The sequence below is a fragment of the Bubalus bubalis genome, chromosome 12 (genome assembly GCF_019923935.1).
Source record: "Bubalus bubalis isolate 160015118507 breed Murrah chromosome 12, NDDB_SH_1, whole genome shotgun sequence".
In the NCBI taxonomy this organism is placed as follows: Eukaryota; Metazoa; Chordata; class Mammalia; order Artiodactyla; family Bovidae; genus Bubalus; species Bubalus bubalis.
This window is the reverse complement of record NC_059168.1, coordinates 15,449,385-15,469,748: the sequence shown is the minus strand read 5'-3', so window position 1 is coordinate 15,469,748 and position 20,364 is coordinate 15,449,385. Positions and strand designations below refer to the sequence as shown.

The 20,364-nt window shown below is 39.8% G+C and overlaps 1 protein-coding gene across 9 annotated transcripts in view; it reads right to left on the bottom strand.

Annotated features, from left to right (window-relative positions):
- The window catches only part of LTBP1 (latent transforming growth factor beta binding protein 1), a 458,940-nt gene that overhangs the window by 300,211 nt on the left and 138,365 nt on the right, over positions 1 to 20,364 (bottom strand). For all 9 annotated transcript variants that reach the window (XM_044925805.2, XM_025260861.3, XM_044925802.2 and 6 more), the window contains one exon: positions 336 to 505. In XM_044925805.2, the coding sequence (XP_044781740.2) occupies positions 336 to 505 (170 nt within the window). The remainder of the gene's footprint in view (positions 1 to 335; positions 506 to 20,364) is intronic.

The window sequence follows — 20,364 nt, the reverse complement described above, 5'->3', positions numbered from 1 at the left end:
AGGAACAAATCCTGGCTAACTCACCAAGGAAAATATTTTATCAATTTAAACATGTCAGCCGTACAACTGTACAGAAAATTAGAGCAAGTATCTTATGGAAATGGAACCACCTTGCAGAAACATATTTACAGGTGGCTCACTCCAGATTTTTCTGCCTTTCCTCTGAAGAAGGCAACTGTCTTGCTGTCTGATTGTTTTAGGAACCAGCATGGGTTTTTCAAAAGACAATTCTTGAATTTTATCTCCTGTGGCACATTAAAGCCATCTACACAGAGCAAAGGGTTTCCAAACCGTGACTCTGTAACTGAGAGAGATGACCCACAGGACATACTCACACTGAAAAGGTGCTGCCACGTGATCCTGCCCGAATCTTAAAGGGAGCGAACCTTCAGTGGACTGTTCTCCAGAAATCACCTTCTGGGCTGTGAAGTATGTGGGCTTGAGCACGTATTCCTGGGTCTGACCATGATGTATCATCACATTCTGTGAAGATAGGGGTGTCATCCTGCAAAGAAACAAAGGATAAGGAAATTAATAACGGACTTTTAAAAGTCAACTAAGAATGAAGGAATAAGAAACCAGTTCAACTTGGAAAGGGGCATAAAAATGCCATGCCAGGCTAATTTTTTTCTTCAAAACTGTAGTCATGGCACATAAAGAACTAATCGCTGACCTCCAGCAGAAAGGCGATCCTGTCTGTCTAGTCAAGAAGGATAAGGACATACAGGCCATCACTGATGGAGTTTATCAAAGTATTTAAAAAGTACAGCTACCAGGACTTCCTTGGTGGTCCAGTGGCTAAGACTTCGAGTTCCCAATGGGTTAGGTCCCTGGTCAGGAAACTAGATTCTGTGTGCCTCAACTAAAGATCCCACATGCCTCAACTAAGACCTAGTGCAGCCAAATAAGTAAGTATATATTTATAAATATAACATTTAATATAATATATTAAATTAATATAATTTATGTTAAGTATCAGTTCAGTTCAGTTCAGTCGCTCAGTCGTGTCCAACTCTTTGCAACCCCATGAATCGCAGCACACCAGGCCTCCCAGTCCATCACCAACTCCCGGAGTTCACTCAGACTCACGTCCATCGAGTCAGTGATGCCATCCAGCCATCTTATCCTCTGTCGTCCTCTTCTCCTCCTGCCCCCAATCCCTCCCAGCATCAGAGTCTTTTCCAATGATATTATATAATATATATTAAACACATAATATATATTAAACATAATATTTACTATAATATAATATATAAATATACACCATAATTACTAGTCCTTAAGAACAGTAAGAATAATAACCTATTCTACCATTTAGTCCCTAAGACGTGTCTGACTCTTTAGTGACCCCATGGACTATAGCCTGTTAGGGCTGTCCCTTGGATTTCCCAGGCAAGAATACTGGAGTGGGTTGCCATTTCCTTCTCCAATAACAATATATGAAAATCTTATAATTTCATCAATGACATGAGTCAAGATCTGAGAATCTCCCTCCCACCCCCAACCCTGAGAGAATATACACACACACACACACACAAACTGATTCACTTCATTGAACAGCATAAACTGGCTTCCCAGGTGGCTCAGTGGTGAAGAATCCACCTGTCAATGCAAGAGACACAGGTTCAATCCCTGAGTTGGGAAAATGCCCTAGAGAAGGAAATGGCAAGCCACTCCAGTATTCTTGCCTGGAAAATCCCATGGACAGAGGAGCCTGGTGGGCTACAATCCATGGGTCATAAAGAGTCAGACACAACTCAGTGACTAAGCATGAGCATAGCAGAAACTAACAACACTGTAAAGCAATTATACTCCAATTAAAAACAAACAAACAAACAAAAAACCTCTGAGGACTGTTGAGCACAATTACTGTGCTTTCAGCCTCCTGGGAGAAACTTTTTGTCTTCTGTGACAGTTCTCTACCACTGCATGTACTGTATACTTTAAAATAAGCCTTCATCCAGATTTAATCATTCCATGATGGACTGAAATCATTCACTAAGACAAACAATGGAAAATATAAAGATATACCAATTAATTCCAGAAAACACAAACTTGCTATTAAAATTGTTGGGACAGAGAATTTTAATAGCAAACCGAGACTTTGGAAGGAAACCTTCTCTCTAGTGTGGTCTTGAATTTTATCAATTGTGACATGTTAAAGCCATTTGAACTGAATATTTCCAAACTACCATAAGTTGGGAAAATGGTTGACTGGGTTATACTCAAACTAATAAAGTGCCAGGAAAAGCCCAAAGACGGGCCCTAATGAGAGATTATATGAACAAGACAAAGAAATGACACAACTGGTGAGTACGAATGATAAATCATCAAGCCACCAAAAACACCCACACAGCGTCTCATCAAAAGCAGTAGCAGAGTCGTGAATAAATCCAGCCTTTTGGATTCACTGCAGTTGGGATGGATGAGCTATTCTATGAGACAAGGCATCCATGAGACAAAGGAACAAAAGTGGCTGGGATTAAGGGTGCGCTCCCCTCTTAGCCAGTCGGTGATCTAAGTCTCACTTTCAACCCTGTAGTCCCAGGAAAGCCTAGGAAAATACATCTTGTGCCTAGATTTTCCCAGACTTAATGCCATGGAAGGACATTCCCTTTGTCACCAGACAAATGACTTAAGTTACTAAAAGCCTAAGGCTTAACATTGTAAACACTTTTGTTTTGATGATGTAAGTGTTGATTTGAACTTTAAGTATGTTTGACTGGGATGAAGTAGAAAGTGGAACAGCTGGACACATCTGGTGGTGACTGATAAGAACCATAAGGCAACTCCATTGGTCTTGTCGAAAGGAAAAGTCCTCTTTTTCATCTCAGAGGCAACTCACTCCCCAGCCATGCTGTCAACCTCATCACTATGCTGCTGGGACCTGCTGAGAGATGTACAGGCCTGACTCCCATTCAGAGGGGGACAGCCCAGCATTCCAAGAGACCTTAGAGCTGGAATAACTAATTCCTGCTCTGACCACGGCCAAGGAGACCGTGGGCTCTGCCTTCTAAGATGAGGTCCTCCCTTTCTCTCCCCTCTGAATCATGGAAGTGAGAGGCAGCAATAAGTGAGCTGAAAGTACAGGTGTGTAGAGGCTGCTTTTCCCTAACATAACAGAAAGGTAATGAACAAATAAGACAGCTACACCAGGTCTAGAACTTGAAAAACAAATCTCAGCCACCACCAAAGGAAATGGATAATATACTGGTAATAGTATTAGATCTTACTACATTATAGCAATCCTGTGAGTGACAAACACAGTGAAAATATGAAACTATGTAGAGCTGTGCTTCCTCACCTTCCATCTCCTTCCCTTTCCTCCAATGTGAGGATGTAAATAAATACTTGTGCTCACAAAGACACACAGACAAATGAACAGACAGGCCATTTCATCTCATAGCCTCATGAAGAACCCAAGCCACAAGAAGTGACACCATGTGGGGGCTAGTCAAGGCCACTGTCCACTCAGTCATTCCACTAACAGATAGTAAGTGAAATCACCATTTTACTCTCTCGTCCTCATTTTCTCCTTCATAGCTGGCATCTATCTTTTCCTCTAATTTCACCCTTCATAGTTATTGCCTCTTTGGACCATCTCTCAACCTTCCAAATACACACACACACACACACACAGAGACACACACACACACACACACACACATATTCAGTTCAGTCACTCAGTCATGTCCAACTCTTTGTGACACCATGGACTGCAACATGCCAGGCTTCCCTGTCCATCACCAACCCACGGAGCTTGCTCAAACTCATGTCCATCTAGTTGGTGATGCCATCCAACTATCTCATCCTCTGTCGTCCCCTTCTCCTCCCACCTTTGATCTTTCCTAGCATCAGGGTGTTTTCAAATGAGTCAGTTCTTCACATCAGATGGCCAAAGTATTGAAGCTGAAGCTTCAGCATCAGTCCTTCCAATGAATACTCAGGACTGATTTCCTTTGGGATGGACTGGTTTGATCTCCTTGCAGTCCAAGGGACTCTCAAGAGTCTTCTCCAACACCACACTTCAAAAGCATCAATTCTTTGGCTCTCAGCTTTCTTTATAGGCCAACTCTCACATCCATACTTGACTACTGAAAAAACCATAGCTTTGACTAGATGGACCTTTGTTGGCAAAGTATGACCATTGCTTTGGGAAGAAAAAATCTCCTTTCAATTGAGAGTTTTCTCCTCTCTTCCCTCATCTCTTTACATTAAAAAAAAAAAAACAACTCAACAATCACTAATGAAAATCAGATTTCTCATAGCATTATACAAAATTCAAGAGAAAGGCAAAAATGTTTAAAGAAATTAGGTTAAAATGAAAACTAAAGGACCTCTGGTTCAAAATGTATTTGGGCACCCATATATTTTCCCTTCCTGCAAAAAAAAAAAAAAGCCCTAAAAGTTATAGGTAAGGAATAAAACAAGAAATTCAGAGTTGACATTTGGCTATTAATCATTAGGACAGCCACATTCGTCACTGAAACTTTGAAATACTGTTCTGACAAACATCTACTGTCCCAAGCCCTCAGTGTTCCTCCTTCCTCAAGACACTGGCCTCCCCAAGATATCAACTCAGTCTTCCAAGTAAGAAATTCACATTTGACAGAGCTAGAGAGCTTGGGGTCTCGGCTCCAACATCCTCTCTAATGTGTGGCTCGGGTACTGACCAAAGATATTAAAAAGGTTTCACATCGTTCATTCAACACACAGGAAACATTTCCACAAACCTGTAAGAGATCAAGGCAGACTGAGAAATGTTGACTGTTATAGCAGGAAGGAAGCCATGCCTAAGTATTTTAACTTCTTTTATCTCAACCGACAGCAAGAAGAACATTTTACATGGAGATTCAGTGCACATTCATACCTATGTTTTTTAATACAGCTAAGTATTATAAAACAGTATCTATCCTTATGATGCAAATGACACAAGTATCCTCTAATTCTTTTAAATGCCAGTCTTGAACCACTACATTGATGTCAAGACTTCCTGACTCCTAACAGGTCACAAGGCAGCTTAAAGATGCTGGTCTAAAAACCAAACCATGAGTACAGGCTTAGAGGAAGCCATCTTCCCAGGAGACCATGGGCAGGTTCTGGATACTCAAACCAAGTAAAGCACAGGGTGACAAGGAGAAGTAGGGCTGAACACTCGTGTCTTCACTAAAAAGGCTACATATGAAAGCAGCCGCTCTCCCCAGTTCAAGCAAAGAAACAGCCAAAGTCGGGCTTCTACTCCCATCAGGGAAAAAGATGAGTCTTCTCTGAAAGAATGGAACTGTGTGGTATAAACCACAAAATTTACTCCCCCAGAATATGGCCCTCTCATTCTGGTGTTTGGAGATCCCCTAGCTTCAAGACTAGGTCCCCATGTTTCTCCATAAAAGGAAGGTTGCCAGGCAACCAGGAGGACAGGGAGCTTCAGGAGAATAATCCTAGGAGGGAGAGGGGGAGTCATGAGAATGGAAAACATGACTGCGATGTTGGAGAAACTTGATCCTATATATATATGCAATTGATGGGATGGAAACAGAGAATCCATACCCACTTGATGCTAGGAACACACTCCTTCAAACAGCACAGAGGTGTTGGAAATGGACAGACACAGAGGGAGCAACCTAAGCACCCTATGCTCAGCTTTGCCTTGAGTGGAACACCCACAGACAATATTGCAAAAAACAACTCATGTATCCAACTTAGGTGATATAAATGCACATGTTTAGCTGGAGGAGGTTGGCAGATTCTGGAAGGGAAGGGAAGATTAGGAGAGTCACTGCCCTCATCTTACAGAATGTAGGGTCATAAGAGAACATTCACAACCTTAAGCGATGAGGATGACAGAAGAGGAAACAGAGGCTGCAAGAGGCAGTGAAACTCTGAAAAGTAAACAACTCTTCTGAGAGGAAGGGTGGGGGGCAAGAGGTGAAATGAGCAAGCTGACTCTTCATCTCCTATGGCAAGAAGTTTTTAGACAACATCTAAAGGGAATAAATCCCCAACTGGCCAGAGGTCACTACCAGAAGGAGTAATAGGACTTGAGGATTAAATTAAGGTGTGAAGAGAAACAAAAGGAAAAGGAGCCAAGTGAAGATGAAGGTTTCCAGCCTGGTTGACTGGACAGGTATTTTTGGCTCAAGTCCAAGACAAAAAGCAAAGGCAAAGAGGTCTGCGGAGTCAACGTGATCAGGAAAAAGGGCCCATGTGCAAGGAAGAGAATTATGTTTGTTTGGGAGATAGAAATATGGGGTGACTCTCTGGGGAGAAGATACAGAAAGCCTCTGGGTTTAGGAACAGTGATGTTCTAAGAGGGGCCAATTTATTCAAAGGCAGAAAGAAAAACTATGGAACTACCCTCTTGGAGGATAGTCACACTTAGTGGTAGGGACATAAAGAGAAAATGCGAAGAAAAAAATCAGGAGGAGATAAAAACAAGAGTAACACAGATGCAGAAATGACAAGCGAAAGAAAGTTTCTAGGTGGAAGGTAAAGAGAACCACCTGAAAACTGCTGCAAAAAAAGCAGGGAAATAATCAATTAGTGAAAGGCCCCTGGGTTGGGTTGCAGGTTGCCAGCCCCCTTGGCAGTGTTATTTTATCAACATTAGTGACAGGAGTGAGACTGCGTTGGGTCCTACTTGGTGGGCCTGTACTAGTGACGCTTGGAAAAGAAGAAAAGTATGGCAGCCCACTCCAGTACTCTTGCCTGGAAACGCCCATGGATGGAGGAGCCTGGTAGGCTGCAGTCCATGGGGTCGCTAGGAGTCGGACACGACTGAAGCGACTTAGCAGCAGCAGGCCAGAAGTTAGGGGTACAGCCAGGCATCTGAAGACCTGAATCTGTGGAAACCTCTGTATCTTTGTGAGCAGAAGGGAAACAATTACATAAAACTTCTTTCCTTAAAAGAAAGGATTAGTCACACACTGTTTACACTTCTGCCTTCATAGTGGCAATTTTTGGCCTAAGAATGGACTAAATTTTTCCATATTTCCACTAAATCCATTATTTGACCTGTGGAGCGGGTGGGAGGATCTGGCAAAGCCCAAGCCCCTTTCCACTTAAGAGCTGTGGACCTCACAGAAGGGAGCCTCCAACAGGCCATAAAATGTTTCCCCCAGAAGGCGGGTTCTGATGGAAGTGAACTCTTTCCCTTACGGTTAAGGCATTCAGGTTTATCATCAGGATGAAAGAAAAAAAAAAAAAATTAGGAGAGCAAACTGCTGCCACAGAGAAGTCATCTCCAGTCTTTCAGCGCCTGCTTCTCGTCACAAAATTCATGCTATCGTATGTGCCCTGGTTGTGTTCCAAGCTGCTCAGAAGTGTGGGTGAATGCTCTTCAAAGAACAGAATGCACCAAAGTAAATGAGAAATGTGAGCTATGATTTGATGGAGAAAGGCTCTTTCCGGCAATGTTCAAGGACAATATGCACGTAGAGATGGACAAAGACAAATAAACCTTTAGGAAGAGGTCGCAAGGTAGCTTCTCTCTCTTTCTCACACACACACAGGTAAGATGAGACAAGTGTTTGTTGTCAGCAGCCCCATTCATAGGAAATTATCTAGCCAAACCAGAAAAAAAAAAAAAGAGGAGGTAAAAGGCTGCTGATGAGACTAAAAGACTGCACAGACAGCACAGACTTCCAGTAACAGTGAGTGAGGCCTGGAGCATGCCAGAACAAACACGGCAAAAGGAAAATGAAACAAGCAAACACAGTGGTGAGAACAGGACAGTGAAGATCACACTGAAAATATCTATGCAGGGAACAGACTGGGAAAAAGCCTTAGATTTCAAATGAGATGAAAAAGACAAAGAGATTGAAAAAAACACAGTGAAAGAAGGTAGATATTGGGGGTGGGGTGGAAAAGGCAGGGAAATTAAGGGTACTTTGGGGGTCATGAATAAACACAGTGAACGCAACCAAGTGGAACCAATTTCCTTTTTATCGGTGGTTCTTTTTTTTTTTCATCTGATTCCTTTAATAATTAATACAGTGACTAGCTATAGCCAAGGCTATTCAGGTGCAGCTTACATTTAAACCAACTTGGTCCCTTTGCTGTTATGAGGAGGTTTTGCAAGAATATTTAAAATAGTGATTCCTGCCTAACAAATCTAATGTAGAAAAACATGAATAATGATTGCTTTAAATTTTTCACATGTCCACTCTTAGTGATACAAGGGGCTGTTATGTTCCAGGTTTTGTTTTTGTGTTTTTCCAAAGGATTGGTTTGACTTTTATTATAACTGGGGGTGATTCTGCCTCTCAACCAAGAGGAGGAGGCACCTGTAATAATCAGGACTGGGAGGTAAGCTGCTTACATCTTATGGGTAGAAGTCTGTGATACTACTAAATATCCAACCATGTACAGGACAGTCCTTCACAAGAAAGAATTATCTGGCTAGAAATATTAACAGTTCTGAAGCTGAGAAACACTGCTGTAAGCATGAGCTATTATCACAAAATAATAATGGACACCTGAGAAAAGAGCCTCTGGGGGCAGCAATGAAGCTGTCCACAGAAATGATGCAGTCAGGCACATAACGATCTAATGACATTAGCTGCTGCTGCTGCTGCTAAGTCGCTTCAGTCGTGTCCGACTCTGTGCTACCCCATAGACAGCAGCCCACCAGGCTCCCCCGTGCCTGGGATTCTCCAGGCAAGAATACTGGAGTGGGCTGCCGTTTCCTTCTCTGATGCATGAAAGTGAAAAGTGAAAGTGAAGTCACTCAGTCGTGTCCAACTCTTAGCAACCCCACGGACTGCAGCCTACCAGGCGCCTCCATCCATTGGATTTTCTAGGCAAGAGTACTGGAGTGGGGTGCCATTGCCTTCTCCTATGACATTAGATTTGACAGTAAAAAAATGTATAAAAAATATACAGCCTCCTCCTGTGCCTTTTGAAAGCCCCATTAAGACAGGAAGGTGGCCCTATACTCAAGTTGCTGAGGTGCCTTGGGTGTCAGGAATGCTAGAACATCACTAGGGTGGCCAAGAAAAAAGTCATTTTTATTAGAACACCTCAAAGGAACAGTCTAGAATGTGGCTGGAGAAAACCCTTGAATAAACTGCCTAGCATTGGGATGAGGGTGTGCCATGAAGACATGTAACAGCTGGACAGTCACCAAAGTGCTTTCTAAGGGAGGTGAGTCCCATCGACTGTATGGCTTTGGTTAGGCCAAGAAGGTCAGACACATCTACGGCCAGACATGAATCACCTGGGATAATGACGAAGAAAGCCTCAGTGCTGGAGCGCCACCTCTCCATGCTACCCTTCCCCTCACAGCCCTCACACTCTCCACTGCAGCTGTTTGTCTGATCGCACGTGCCACACGCTGGCCTGTTCCGTGTCCTGGAACAGCCCTGGTTAGGAGAGTCTTCGGGACCTGACTGCTACATGAGAACATTCAAGGAATTCTCCAACCCTCTAATCCCAAGTTCCTCGAGGAGAGGAGACATAACAACAAAGAGCTGTAATGAAGAGACTCCAAGAAGCAGAGTGAGCATGGTCTCCTCTTAGGATGTTTAATAATCATTAACACTTGGGATACTTTTTAAAAAATGAAATGGTAAATCAATTATTCTCCAATTAAAAAGAATTTTTAATGAACTGCAATTAACTGCTTAAAAAATAGAAATGGTCTAAATTCAATGAAACATCAGAGGTTTTCAGACTGGATAAAAAGACCCAGTTCTTGCACCTACTGCTTACAACAATTCCATTTTAAATATAAAGACACAAATGGGTTAAAAACAAAAGGATGAAAAAGAGAGGCAACAAGTTTAACATGAATCAGGGAAAAAAAAAAAAACGTGCAGTGGCACTGTTAGTAACAGGCAAAGTAGATTTCAGAGCAAAGAATATTTTCGAGGATAAAAAGCATTTCATAAGGATAAGGGTCAATTCATCAAGAGGACACAAGAATCCTAAACAGTTGTGAACCTGATAACAGAGCTTCAAAATAAGCAAAGCAAAAACTTAAAAAGGTCATGAGAAACAGATAAAGCTTTCAGTTTTAATTGTGGATTCACTACCTTTCAGTTGACAGAACAAGTACACAGAAAGTCAGTAAGGATACAGAAGAGTTCAACAGTGCTACCAACTAGCTTAACCCAACTGATTTCACAAACCAAACTTCAAAATAACCAATGGATCAAAGAAAATCAAAAAGGAAATAAAAATTATTTTGAACTGAATGAAAACAAAAACACAACCTATCCAAATTTATGGGATGCTGCTAAACCACTATACTAAGGTGTAAATTTGTACTAAATATCTACAGTACAAGAGATGTCTCAAATCAATGACCTTAACTTCCAAATAAAGAAATCAGCAAAAATGAAAATAAAACCCAAAATAAAAAGAAATGAAATAAAAATCAGAGCATAAATCAATGAAATTGGGGGCAGGGAGTCAATAAAAGCTGTTTGAGAAGATCAGTAAAACTGACAAATCTCTGGCTAGATTGATAAACAAAAAGAGAAGACAAGATACCAATATTAGAAATGAGAGAGAAGGTCAAAAGAGCTAATGAAGCAATCTGAAGAAGCTTCCATTAGCCAAAGAATAACTGGAATGGATTGAATTATTTGAAATATGTTTACATGTATCCATGCATTAAAAAAAAAAAAAAAAAACTAAGTCACCACTGTAAGATGTCAATCAACTCATTTGAAAACTGGCCAACAACTAGCATTATATCTTCATGTGATGGTTAATTTTATGTTTCAACTTGGAGGGTATTTTTGGATGAAACTAACATTTATCTTGGTGGACTCTGAGTAAGCAGATTGCCCTCCATCATGTGGGTGAACCTCATATGATGAGCTGAATGTCTGAACAGAACAAAAAGACCAGCCTTTCCAACTAAGAAGGAACTCTGCAGCAGACTACATTCTAACTTTACCTGCACCATTGGTTCTCCTGGGTCTCTGTCAGCCCTCACTTCAAATCTGGACTTGCCAGCCTCCAAAACAACATGGATCAATTTCTTAAAATAACCTCATTATATATAGTATATACACACATGCGCACACACACCCTCATATATGCACATATGCAACTGGTTTTGTTCCTCTGCAGAAGCTCAATACTTTTACTTGCTACTTTTTTTCTTACTTTTACCGCGCTACTTTTACTATTCAAACTGAACCTCAAGCAAACAACTGAGGAAAAGAAAGCTGGTTTGCAAAGTTTTTCTAGCAGAAAAAGGATAGAATTAAAACACCATATTTGCTACCCCTACAGAAGTGTGTGTCATACAAAAAGAGATAACATGGAAGAGCACATTGCCACTTAGGAAGTAGTCCTACCAAAAATCAAACCTGAATGTTATTAAGCCCCTAGACCTACACACCACTTACAGCAAATTCAAGGGGCAGGATACATGTTAATTTCCCAGCATCACAGTCAGCAAAATCACAGTTCAATGAAGAGATTTCAAGGAAATAGAGAGGGAAGAGGGACTCACAGATCAAAATATGTAAGACACATAGACTGTCATCACAATGAACATTTTTTTTAACTCCAATCTAAACTAATAAGCCATAAAAAAAAAACTTATGAAACACTGGGGGACATTTACCTGGATTCTTAATGATAATTTTTATTAATTATCTTTTGGTGAGCCAAAGGTCTTAGGAGGGATGTGTTAAGAGCCCTTATCTTTTACAGATATATGGCAAAAATATTTACAGATTGACTTCAAATAATCAGGGAGAAGAAGAAAAATAGGCAGGCTACAGAAGAACACAACCAGCTCTGAACTGATAAAATGGTCCTTTGAGGTTTCTTCATTCTGTTTTCTCTGTTTCTGTGTTTTTAAACCATTCTCAAAGAGTTTACAAAATACAAGTCTATGAAATTATCTTCTCTAATTTTTTAAACCTGTATCAAATGAGATCATCTATTTACAAGTACTGTGAAAAGTGAGGGGGGGTGGGATAAATAAAACTGGAAGAAAAAAGTTTAAAAGTTGAAAACATTACTTATGTGTTATGTAGCAATATTACCTAGTATTTACAAAAAGAAACAAACAGCCAGAGAGAGGGAAAAAAAGACAAAAAGTTCCAACAATGTTCATCTCCACTTTTCTTCTAAGTATCAAAGCTACACACTAATAAGGCAGATATCCTATCCACAATGGATGAGGTAACTGTTCAAAACCTCTGAAAAGCACAGATGACTGTACTTATTCAGTTCAAGGTTTTGATGATTTACTTAGCAAGTCACCATGGAAGGAAATAATAACCAAAGTCCTTAGTTTTGTCAAAAATGAGCTGCTACATTTGGTTCCTTGGGACTGAGCACCCTGAACACAAATTTGAAAGCAATTACAGCCATGTCCTATTTATCTAAACTAAGAGAGGCCAGAGTAAATCTAACTAAATATAATCCAAGAAAAATGCAAAATGTAAACAATAATTAAGGGCTTCTATGCTACTGAGGAAGTGTCAACTGCAACGCTTTTTCATCAAATTCTAGGATCCAAATTCTAACTCTACCACCTGCCAAGGGAAGGAAGGGAAGATTATCTTTATCTCAATTTTCTCATTGCAATATAAGGGGAATGATACTTAACTCATAAATATAGACAACATGAAATGGAATTCTTTTTAAACGTAGGAAAAAACCCAGCACGATACCTGATGCACACCCAGGGGTGTCGGATTTCTTTCACTCCCCTACACCAGCAAGGACAACGAAATACTACTGGATTTCACCCCTCTGGTAACATTCATATTCAGAGTCTACTCAAACGAACAGTTAAAAGCAGTATTTATTTCCAAAAAAATGTTTACTAAAAAAAACTCTGGTTATGTGTAAATATTGAGTTTAGAATTTACAGTCCCATGCACACCCCTGAGGTCAGTTACCTGTACAGTTACACCTACAATTGAGAGACCTCCACCGGTTTCCAATACAGTGAAGGAACCCACATAGTGAACAGCCACTACGGAATACAGTTTGGCAGTTCCTCAAAAAGCTACAGCCAGAATCAGATGGTCCAGCAATTCCACTCCCAGGTACATGCCCAAAACAAACTGAAAACAGAGACTCACACACATACTTACACACCAATGCTCACTGCAGCATCATTCATAATAGGCAAAAGGGAGAAACAAGCCAAAGAATGTCCTTTGACAGAAGAGTAAACAAAATGTGAGATACACACAATGAAATATTACTTAACCATAAGGTATGAAGTTCTGATACATGCTATAGCCTAGAAGAACCTGGAAAACATGAACTGAAATAAGTCAGATACAAAAGGACAAATTCTGTATGATTCCACTTAAATGAGAGGCAAACGTAGAGAGACAAAGGTAGAACAGAGGTTACCAAAAAATGGTGGGAGGGAGGTGGTGCTGTATAATTTAATAGGTAGAGAGCTTCTGTTTGCAGTGATGAAAGTTTTAGAAGAACAAAGCCGCTGGCTGCACAACAACATGAATGTAATTAAGGCCAATGACTTGTATACTTAGAAAAATTAAAAACGGCCAATTTAGTTATATTTACCACAATTTTTTTGAATTATGTACAAAAAGACCCCAGATTTCTTACAAACAAAAATAAAAAATAAATTTAAAGAATTAAAAAACAGTGGAAGAGGTAAGAAAAAGGCAGGTTTCTTATGCTTCCTATTCCCCATCCTTCAGTATTTCTAGACAATAAAAATGTAAGTCTTGTTCATCTCGGTCAATTCCAAATGTTTTCATCTCCTTTCAGCCTGCTGCTTAAGATGTAATTCACAGTAATAATCAGGTATATGCATCTAATCCCCCACGTTATCACTTCAATTTTTTTTCCCTCCTGCTTCACTTTGGTAGCTACACTTTGGTACCTGCTCCGTACACCACATGATGAGATTTCAGCCTCAGCTGCCATAATGTTACATTCTCCAGTGACCCACGTCTTACAACACTGCAAGGAATTAAAGTCTGGTGGGCCAGATGTGGGAAATAAATATCCACTTGTCTGGAAAGCCTTTCATACCTAACTTTGCTCATTCTCCAAATTCTTCTCCCACAGCATTGTGAGAGCTCTTGTATCTACATGAATTTTGAGTTGGCTCTCCATCATGGACCCCAGAGGCAGCTACAAGAGACCTTCATGGCTTTAGGGTTGGGATGTTAACACTACACACTCCCTTCTCGTTACCTGTAAACCTGGAAGAATGAAAACAATCGTGGGAACATGTCAAACAAGCTGTTCTTCCACAATCTTTCCATTTCCTAGCCAGAACCTTCCTTATACTGAGCTCTGAGACAGGCATTTAGAGAGTCAAAGATGGATATAATGGAACAAAGATACAAATGCTCATTCCTCCAGGACACAGCATTCACAGCGCTCAAGATGGAGAAAGGAAAAACACTGGATCGGATTTTGGAAATTCAAATTATCCTTCTGCCTGTCTCACTGAATCTCTGAGAGCCATGGATTAAATTCCTCTAAGTCTGTTCCCTCATTTATAAGGTGTAAAGCTCTGAGACGACCTCAAAGTTCCTCAGCTCTGAAACTCAGTTATAAGCACATCAAGAACTGTAGCTACAAGACTGTTCTCTGGTCATATCAACAAATATTTCATATGGGAAACCACTTTTAATGCAATATACATATAAATATTTGCTCAAAGGGGGAAGAGAATTTCTCAGGGCTTTATTCCCACATTCAAGCTAAATAAAAAAAGGGGAAAGTTTTTTTATTTTTAAGGTGAATGCAATAAACTCTGTTTTTCCCAAATGGTCTTGCTTTTTTTTCTATTACAATTGCTGCTAAACTAGGTCACCTAAGTAATAAATATTGAAAGCATTTAACCAAATTCAAACATCTGTTCCATTCCTCTTTCAGAGTCTGATCCAGCTGAAATAAAATATCCACTGCCCTACAGGACCTGCAAGATCCACACTGCTGGAAATGATGTTTTCCTACAGCCAGTATCACCTAGTGAAAAAACACAGCCTATTTCAAGAAGTCTGAAGCAAAAGGAGGACAAAACTATAGGAGAGACAGCATATGCAATCAAGTAAATCTTGCCCTGTTGGATATTCCCATAGTAGGGCAATGGGCTCATAACAAGCCTTGGTTCGGTACGTGCCCAAGTTAAGCCCCTGCACGACAGGCTGATCCAGAGAACATGGTGAAAGCAGCGCCCCCTCAGCTCCTGTATACACTAGGAGAACTTTGCTCTCGCAGCAGCTGCCATATTTTGCATTGGAATTTCTAAGCAGATAATTCAAATTTAACTTTGGGAAAAATTATGTCAACCTGAGAAAACAGAAATTGGCTTGTGTATAAAGAGACATCATCAATAACGTTAATAATTATATAAGAGATCAGAAAAGGTACCCGCCATGCACAGAGAAATAAGGGAATGAGATGCCAAGGTCTCTTACAAATTAATAGCACAGCAAATGGTAAATCAACGGGAACAAAACCCAGTAAGAAATGGACAAAGGACATGAACATGGAATTCCCTGAAGAGAAAATTCAGAAGACTGATTAGATGCCCTGCCTCACCAGGAATGCAAACTTAAAACTGCATTTTGCACCCACTCTGCCAAGACTTTTTCAAATCACCAAAATGTGAGAGGCAAAAATGGAGCTACGGCTGACATGGACACAAAATGGGAGAAGAAGAATACTCTCTGGCATCACTGGTGGGAATATGAGTTCTAAGACTTTGGAGGTCAATCTAGAAAAACAAATTCAAGATATCCAATGACCTAATAATCGCATCCTTTATACTTTAAAAAAATAAATCCCAATACATAAAGATACATATACTTAACACATTTACTGAATCATTGTTTACAACAGCAAAAAAAAGTAAGCATACTGAAAATAAGCTGAACGGCCAATAGAAGAATAGTTCAATAAGTCAGCACATTTACAACATGAAACATTATATGACCATTAAAAATGAGTTTTACCTATGGTGGAGGATTTTCTACAACCTATTTTAAGTTATAAAATCAAGATGCAGAAACATTCATATACTATGTCCTCGTTTATGAGGCAATAAGGAGCTTCATAAATGACTATATGGATATGGGAAACACAGCGTAGCTTATTCACTAGATTATTAGGTTATCCATGAAGGGGTGTAGTATGGTTCAAGTCAGGAGGAATAATAGTAAAGCTGAAAAACAAGACTGAATTTTACAGCTGTACATAATTTTTAAAGACAATATACTCCAGTTGTATAAAATTCTGTATATACTCCATAAATAGAAATATAGACAGGTAAGCCCAAACAAGTAATTCCAAGTACATCCCAGTACTATATTCTCATTGCAGAGGGCTTCAAACTAGATACCATCTCAAAACATACAAAACATAACACTGACCCAACAGTATTAGAACTTTTTATACTTTTGTTTCTTTGTACTTTTCTTCCTTTTTATCTCCTGTTTAAACTGTCTTATCACATCATAATGTATTAGCTCAATAGTTCATGGGCTACATATGTGGGGTACATACTAAGACATTTTTGCTGATACCAGTTGTGTGATCCAAAAGTTTGGAGACTATGTTGGATACATTTGAGAAAGATACTTTTTTACACCAAAACTCCTTCAGGAAAGGTTTGATCACGGAGTCACCTATGGCTTCTGTAGGGGACCTAATTCTAGATCATCTAGATTCTGGCCATTGTTTCTACTAAGACTGAGTTACCAGTGGCTTCCTCTTCCCCTTCATCCCCACTTCTTCTCTCCATTCCTAACCCATCTACCCTATCAGAGTTACTGTAAGAGAAGGATCTCTCAGAACATACAGAAAATAATTTTGTAAAAATTTTCTTGGCCCCTGCAACTATCAATACTTCTGGTCCTGTCAGTATCTGGTCGATCTACACCCACTAGCACCATTACTTCCTTTTCTCTTACAATCTGATTCTCACATTGTCTAAGTTCTTCCTCCCAAACAATCCTGTGACAATAATTTAACAAATGACCTATATATTTTTTTAAAAACTAAAAGCTACAAAACACCATACAATTCTTGTTTTTCTTACAAGAACACTGATGGTTTCACAGATCTCACTATCCTTAAGATTCCTACAGCACTCGTAATAGATATTAAAATGTAAGAATTTTATATCTACTTATGTTATAAAACCCCACACTACTATGCTCAGCTCCATCTGGTGTCATTTCCCTTGAGCCTGAAGAACTTCCTTCAGAATTTCCTGTTGGACAGACCAACAACAAATTGTCTCCATTTTCATTTCTCTGAAAATATTTTTTATTTCACCTTTGTTTTTGCAGGATTTCTCTTTGGACATAAAATTTCAAATAGATTCTTGTTTCTTTAGCACTTTAAAAATGTCCCATCACCTTACAACCTCCTTCCTTTTTCCCGATGAGACGTGATCCATCATTTGTATCACTGTTCTACTGTATGTAATTCATTTTCTCACACTGGCTGCTTTCAACATTCTTTTTTTTTTTAATTTTTTTTTATTTACTTATTCTTTGATTTTCAACTGTTTTCTTGGAAGTGTCTAGGTGTGATTTTCTTTGTGTTCATCTTGAGGTTTGCTGAGCAGCTTTCATCTTTGTTTCTCACCTAATCTGGGAAACTGTCCGCCATTATCTTTTCAAACACTTCCCAGTCACATTCTCTTACCTTCTGAGGTTACAATTACATATGTACTATTTGATATTATCCCAACAGCTGATATTAGGATAATATCTGTTAGGATAACAGCACCAAGACACTCTTCCATTTTTATTGAATCATTTCTCTTTGTTCAAGATAGAATGACTAAACTTGAAGAGAGTTGATTGAAATTATCTTATTTCCAAGCTTCCTTCATGGCCCAGATGGTAAAGAATGTGACTGCCATGCAGGAGACCTGGGTTCCATCTCTGTGTTGGGAAGATCCCCTGGAGAAGGGAATGGAAACTCACTCCAGTATACTTGCCTGGGAAATTCCATGGACAGAGGAGCCTGGTGGGCTACAGTCCATGGGGTAGCAAAGAGTTGGTCATGCCTGAGCAAGTTACACACAGGTATCTCACTTCCTCTTGAGTTTTCTGTTTTCCATTTTTCTATTAAAATTCCCCATCCATGGTTGTATTGTGACCATATTTTAAGTCTACAGTATTTATAATAGCTGCTTTTAAAGTTCTTGTGCATTAAATTCCAGTATCTTAGTCATCTTGGGGTTGTTTTATAGTCACTGTTTCTTCTCTTGACTATGAGTCATTTCCCTTTTTTTCACATGATTGGTATTATGGCAAGAGTATTATGAATATTATATTGCAGAGACTATCTTTTTCTGAAGAATAATGATCAGACAGTTATGTGGCTAGAATCAAACTGTAAATCCTGTCTCCCTATGGTGTATGGTGACTGGAACTACTTAATTCTTTCAGCCTTCCAGCTGTTTCTTTTCACTGGGAACTTTAGTCTTTCCATGAATCAGTCAAGAATTTAGAGAGAATTTATGGACAGAAGTCGGGGTTTCCTCTTCTGTAATTTTCTCCTTTCCTGGATGTGTCTCCTCACTTTCCAGTCACTCTGGCAGCCCCAAATACCATTTATCTCCTAATTTCTCCTGCCAGTAACTGTCATTTTCTGCTCCATGTCTAGCCATCCCACTGTGCACAGACTGGAGAATGCCAACAGGCAAAACAGCATATGAGCATTAACTTTACCTAGTAAAATTCACATCTCTCAAGAATCAACTTCCCTCCAATTTCTGTCAGCTATCAGTTGCTCTTCAGTGGCTTCAAATAATGGATTTTATATTTGGTCCACAGTTTAACTGTTATCTGCATCAAGGTTCACCCAATAAAAGCATGGTGCTATTGGCATGGCCAGAATAAGAACAGTCCCACAGCGATATTTTAGAAATGTATTTTTCTTTCATTCATTTAATATTCTTATGTCCTTAAAGACAAGACAGCAAAATTTGGTTACACTAAGCAAAAAATGGTATAAATTTGGAAGTGATCACATCTTATTATACATGTTTACATTTGGTAATGAAATTTTTGTAAGTGGGGAAAATATGTTCTCGTTAGAGAAACAGGGTCCACCCCACATTTGGAAGATAGCATTACATCGTACGTTAGCTCAGAAAACCATGATGTTTATCATCATGTGCTATGCGACTCATGACACATAACTGCCAAGGCCAGAAGATTCATCACAGTTTTGGCAACTAGGGAATTTGTAAGATCTAACTCACCGAGCAATGAAACAGCATCATTAGGTGATACACACTGAGCATGGCAAATCAATTAGGATAGAGGCTTTATAGAATCCCCCAGACTTACTCTGTAATTCAGGCTTCCCTGGTGGCTCAGCTGGTAAAGAATCCACCTGCACTGCGGGAGACCTGGCTTAGATCCCTGGGTCGGGAAGATCCCCTGGAGAAGGGAAAGGCCACCCACTCCAGTATTCTGGCCTGGAGTATTCTATGGACTGTATAGTCCATGGGGTCACAAAGAGTTGGACACGACTGAGCGACTTTCACGTTCACTCTGTAATTCACAGGTTAATGATCTTGTAATCTACATTCTGCAGGGAGGCCAGTTACACCTCCATTGATGAAAAGCAGGGTTCAGACAACTCAGAGATTTGGCCATCATTTAGTCCAATCACATCTACTCTCAGATGGGGAAACTGAGCGCCAGAGGAATTCAGCAACTTATTCAAGACCAAAAAATTAAGGAAGTGTCTACAATGGCAGAAATAAGACTGGAGCCAACGTCTTGCTCCTGTATTTCACACTATTTCTCCTAGATGCAGAGGGGAAAAAATTAAGTATAAAAGATAAAAAATAGACAAAAATATTAAGGAAACAAAAGCCCTATATTTTTCTCCCCTCACTGTTTCTCAAGATTGGGCATTTAACCTTCTTGTGTCTTTAAAGACAAAAGACAGCAAAATAAAACGATTCCAAAAGAGAAGTCTTACAAAACAACAAAAGATATTGCAAACAGTTCACAAATATGAACAATTACAAGAGCTTCGCTGAAAGTTGCTTATCATGAACTTCCTTTACTAACCTGCTACCTTTTATTGACAGAAACCATTTGTAGTTCCCTGTTGCTTCCCTGGTGGCTCAGATGTAAAAAATATGCCTGCAATGCAGGACACCCGGGTTTGATCTCTGGGTTGGGAAGATCCCCTAGAGAAGAAAATGGCTACCCACTCCTGTATCCTTGCCTGGAGAATCCCATGGACAGAGAAGCCTGATGGTCCATGGGGAAGCAGAGAGTCGGATATGACTGAGCAACTAACATTTGTCCTGTTAAAATCTCTTTTCAGGTGATTCAGTTCCCATATGGGACCCAGAAGATACTGAGTTCTAATTTGTTGAAGTGTTGAAGACAGAATTAATAACTTTGT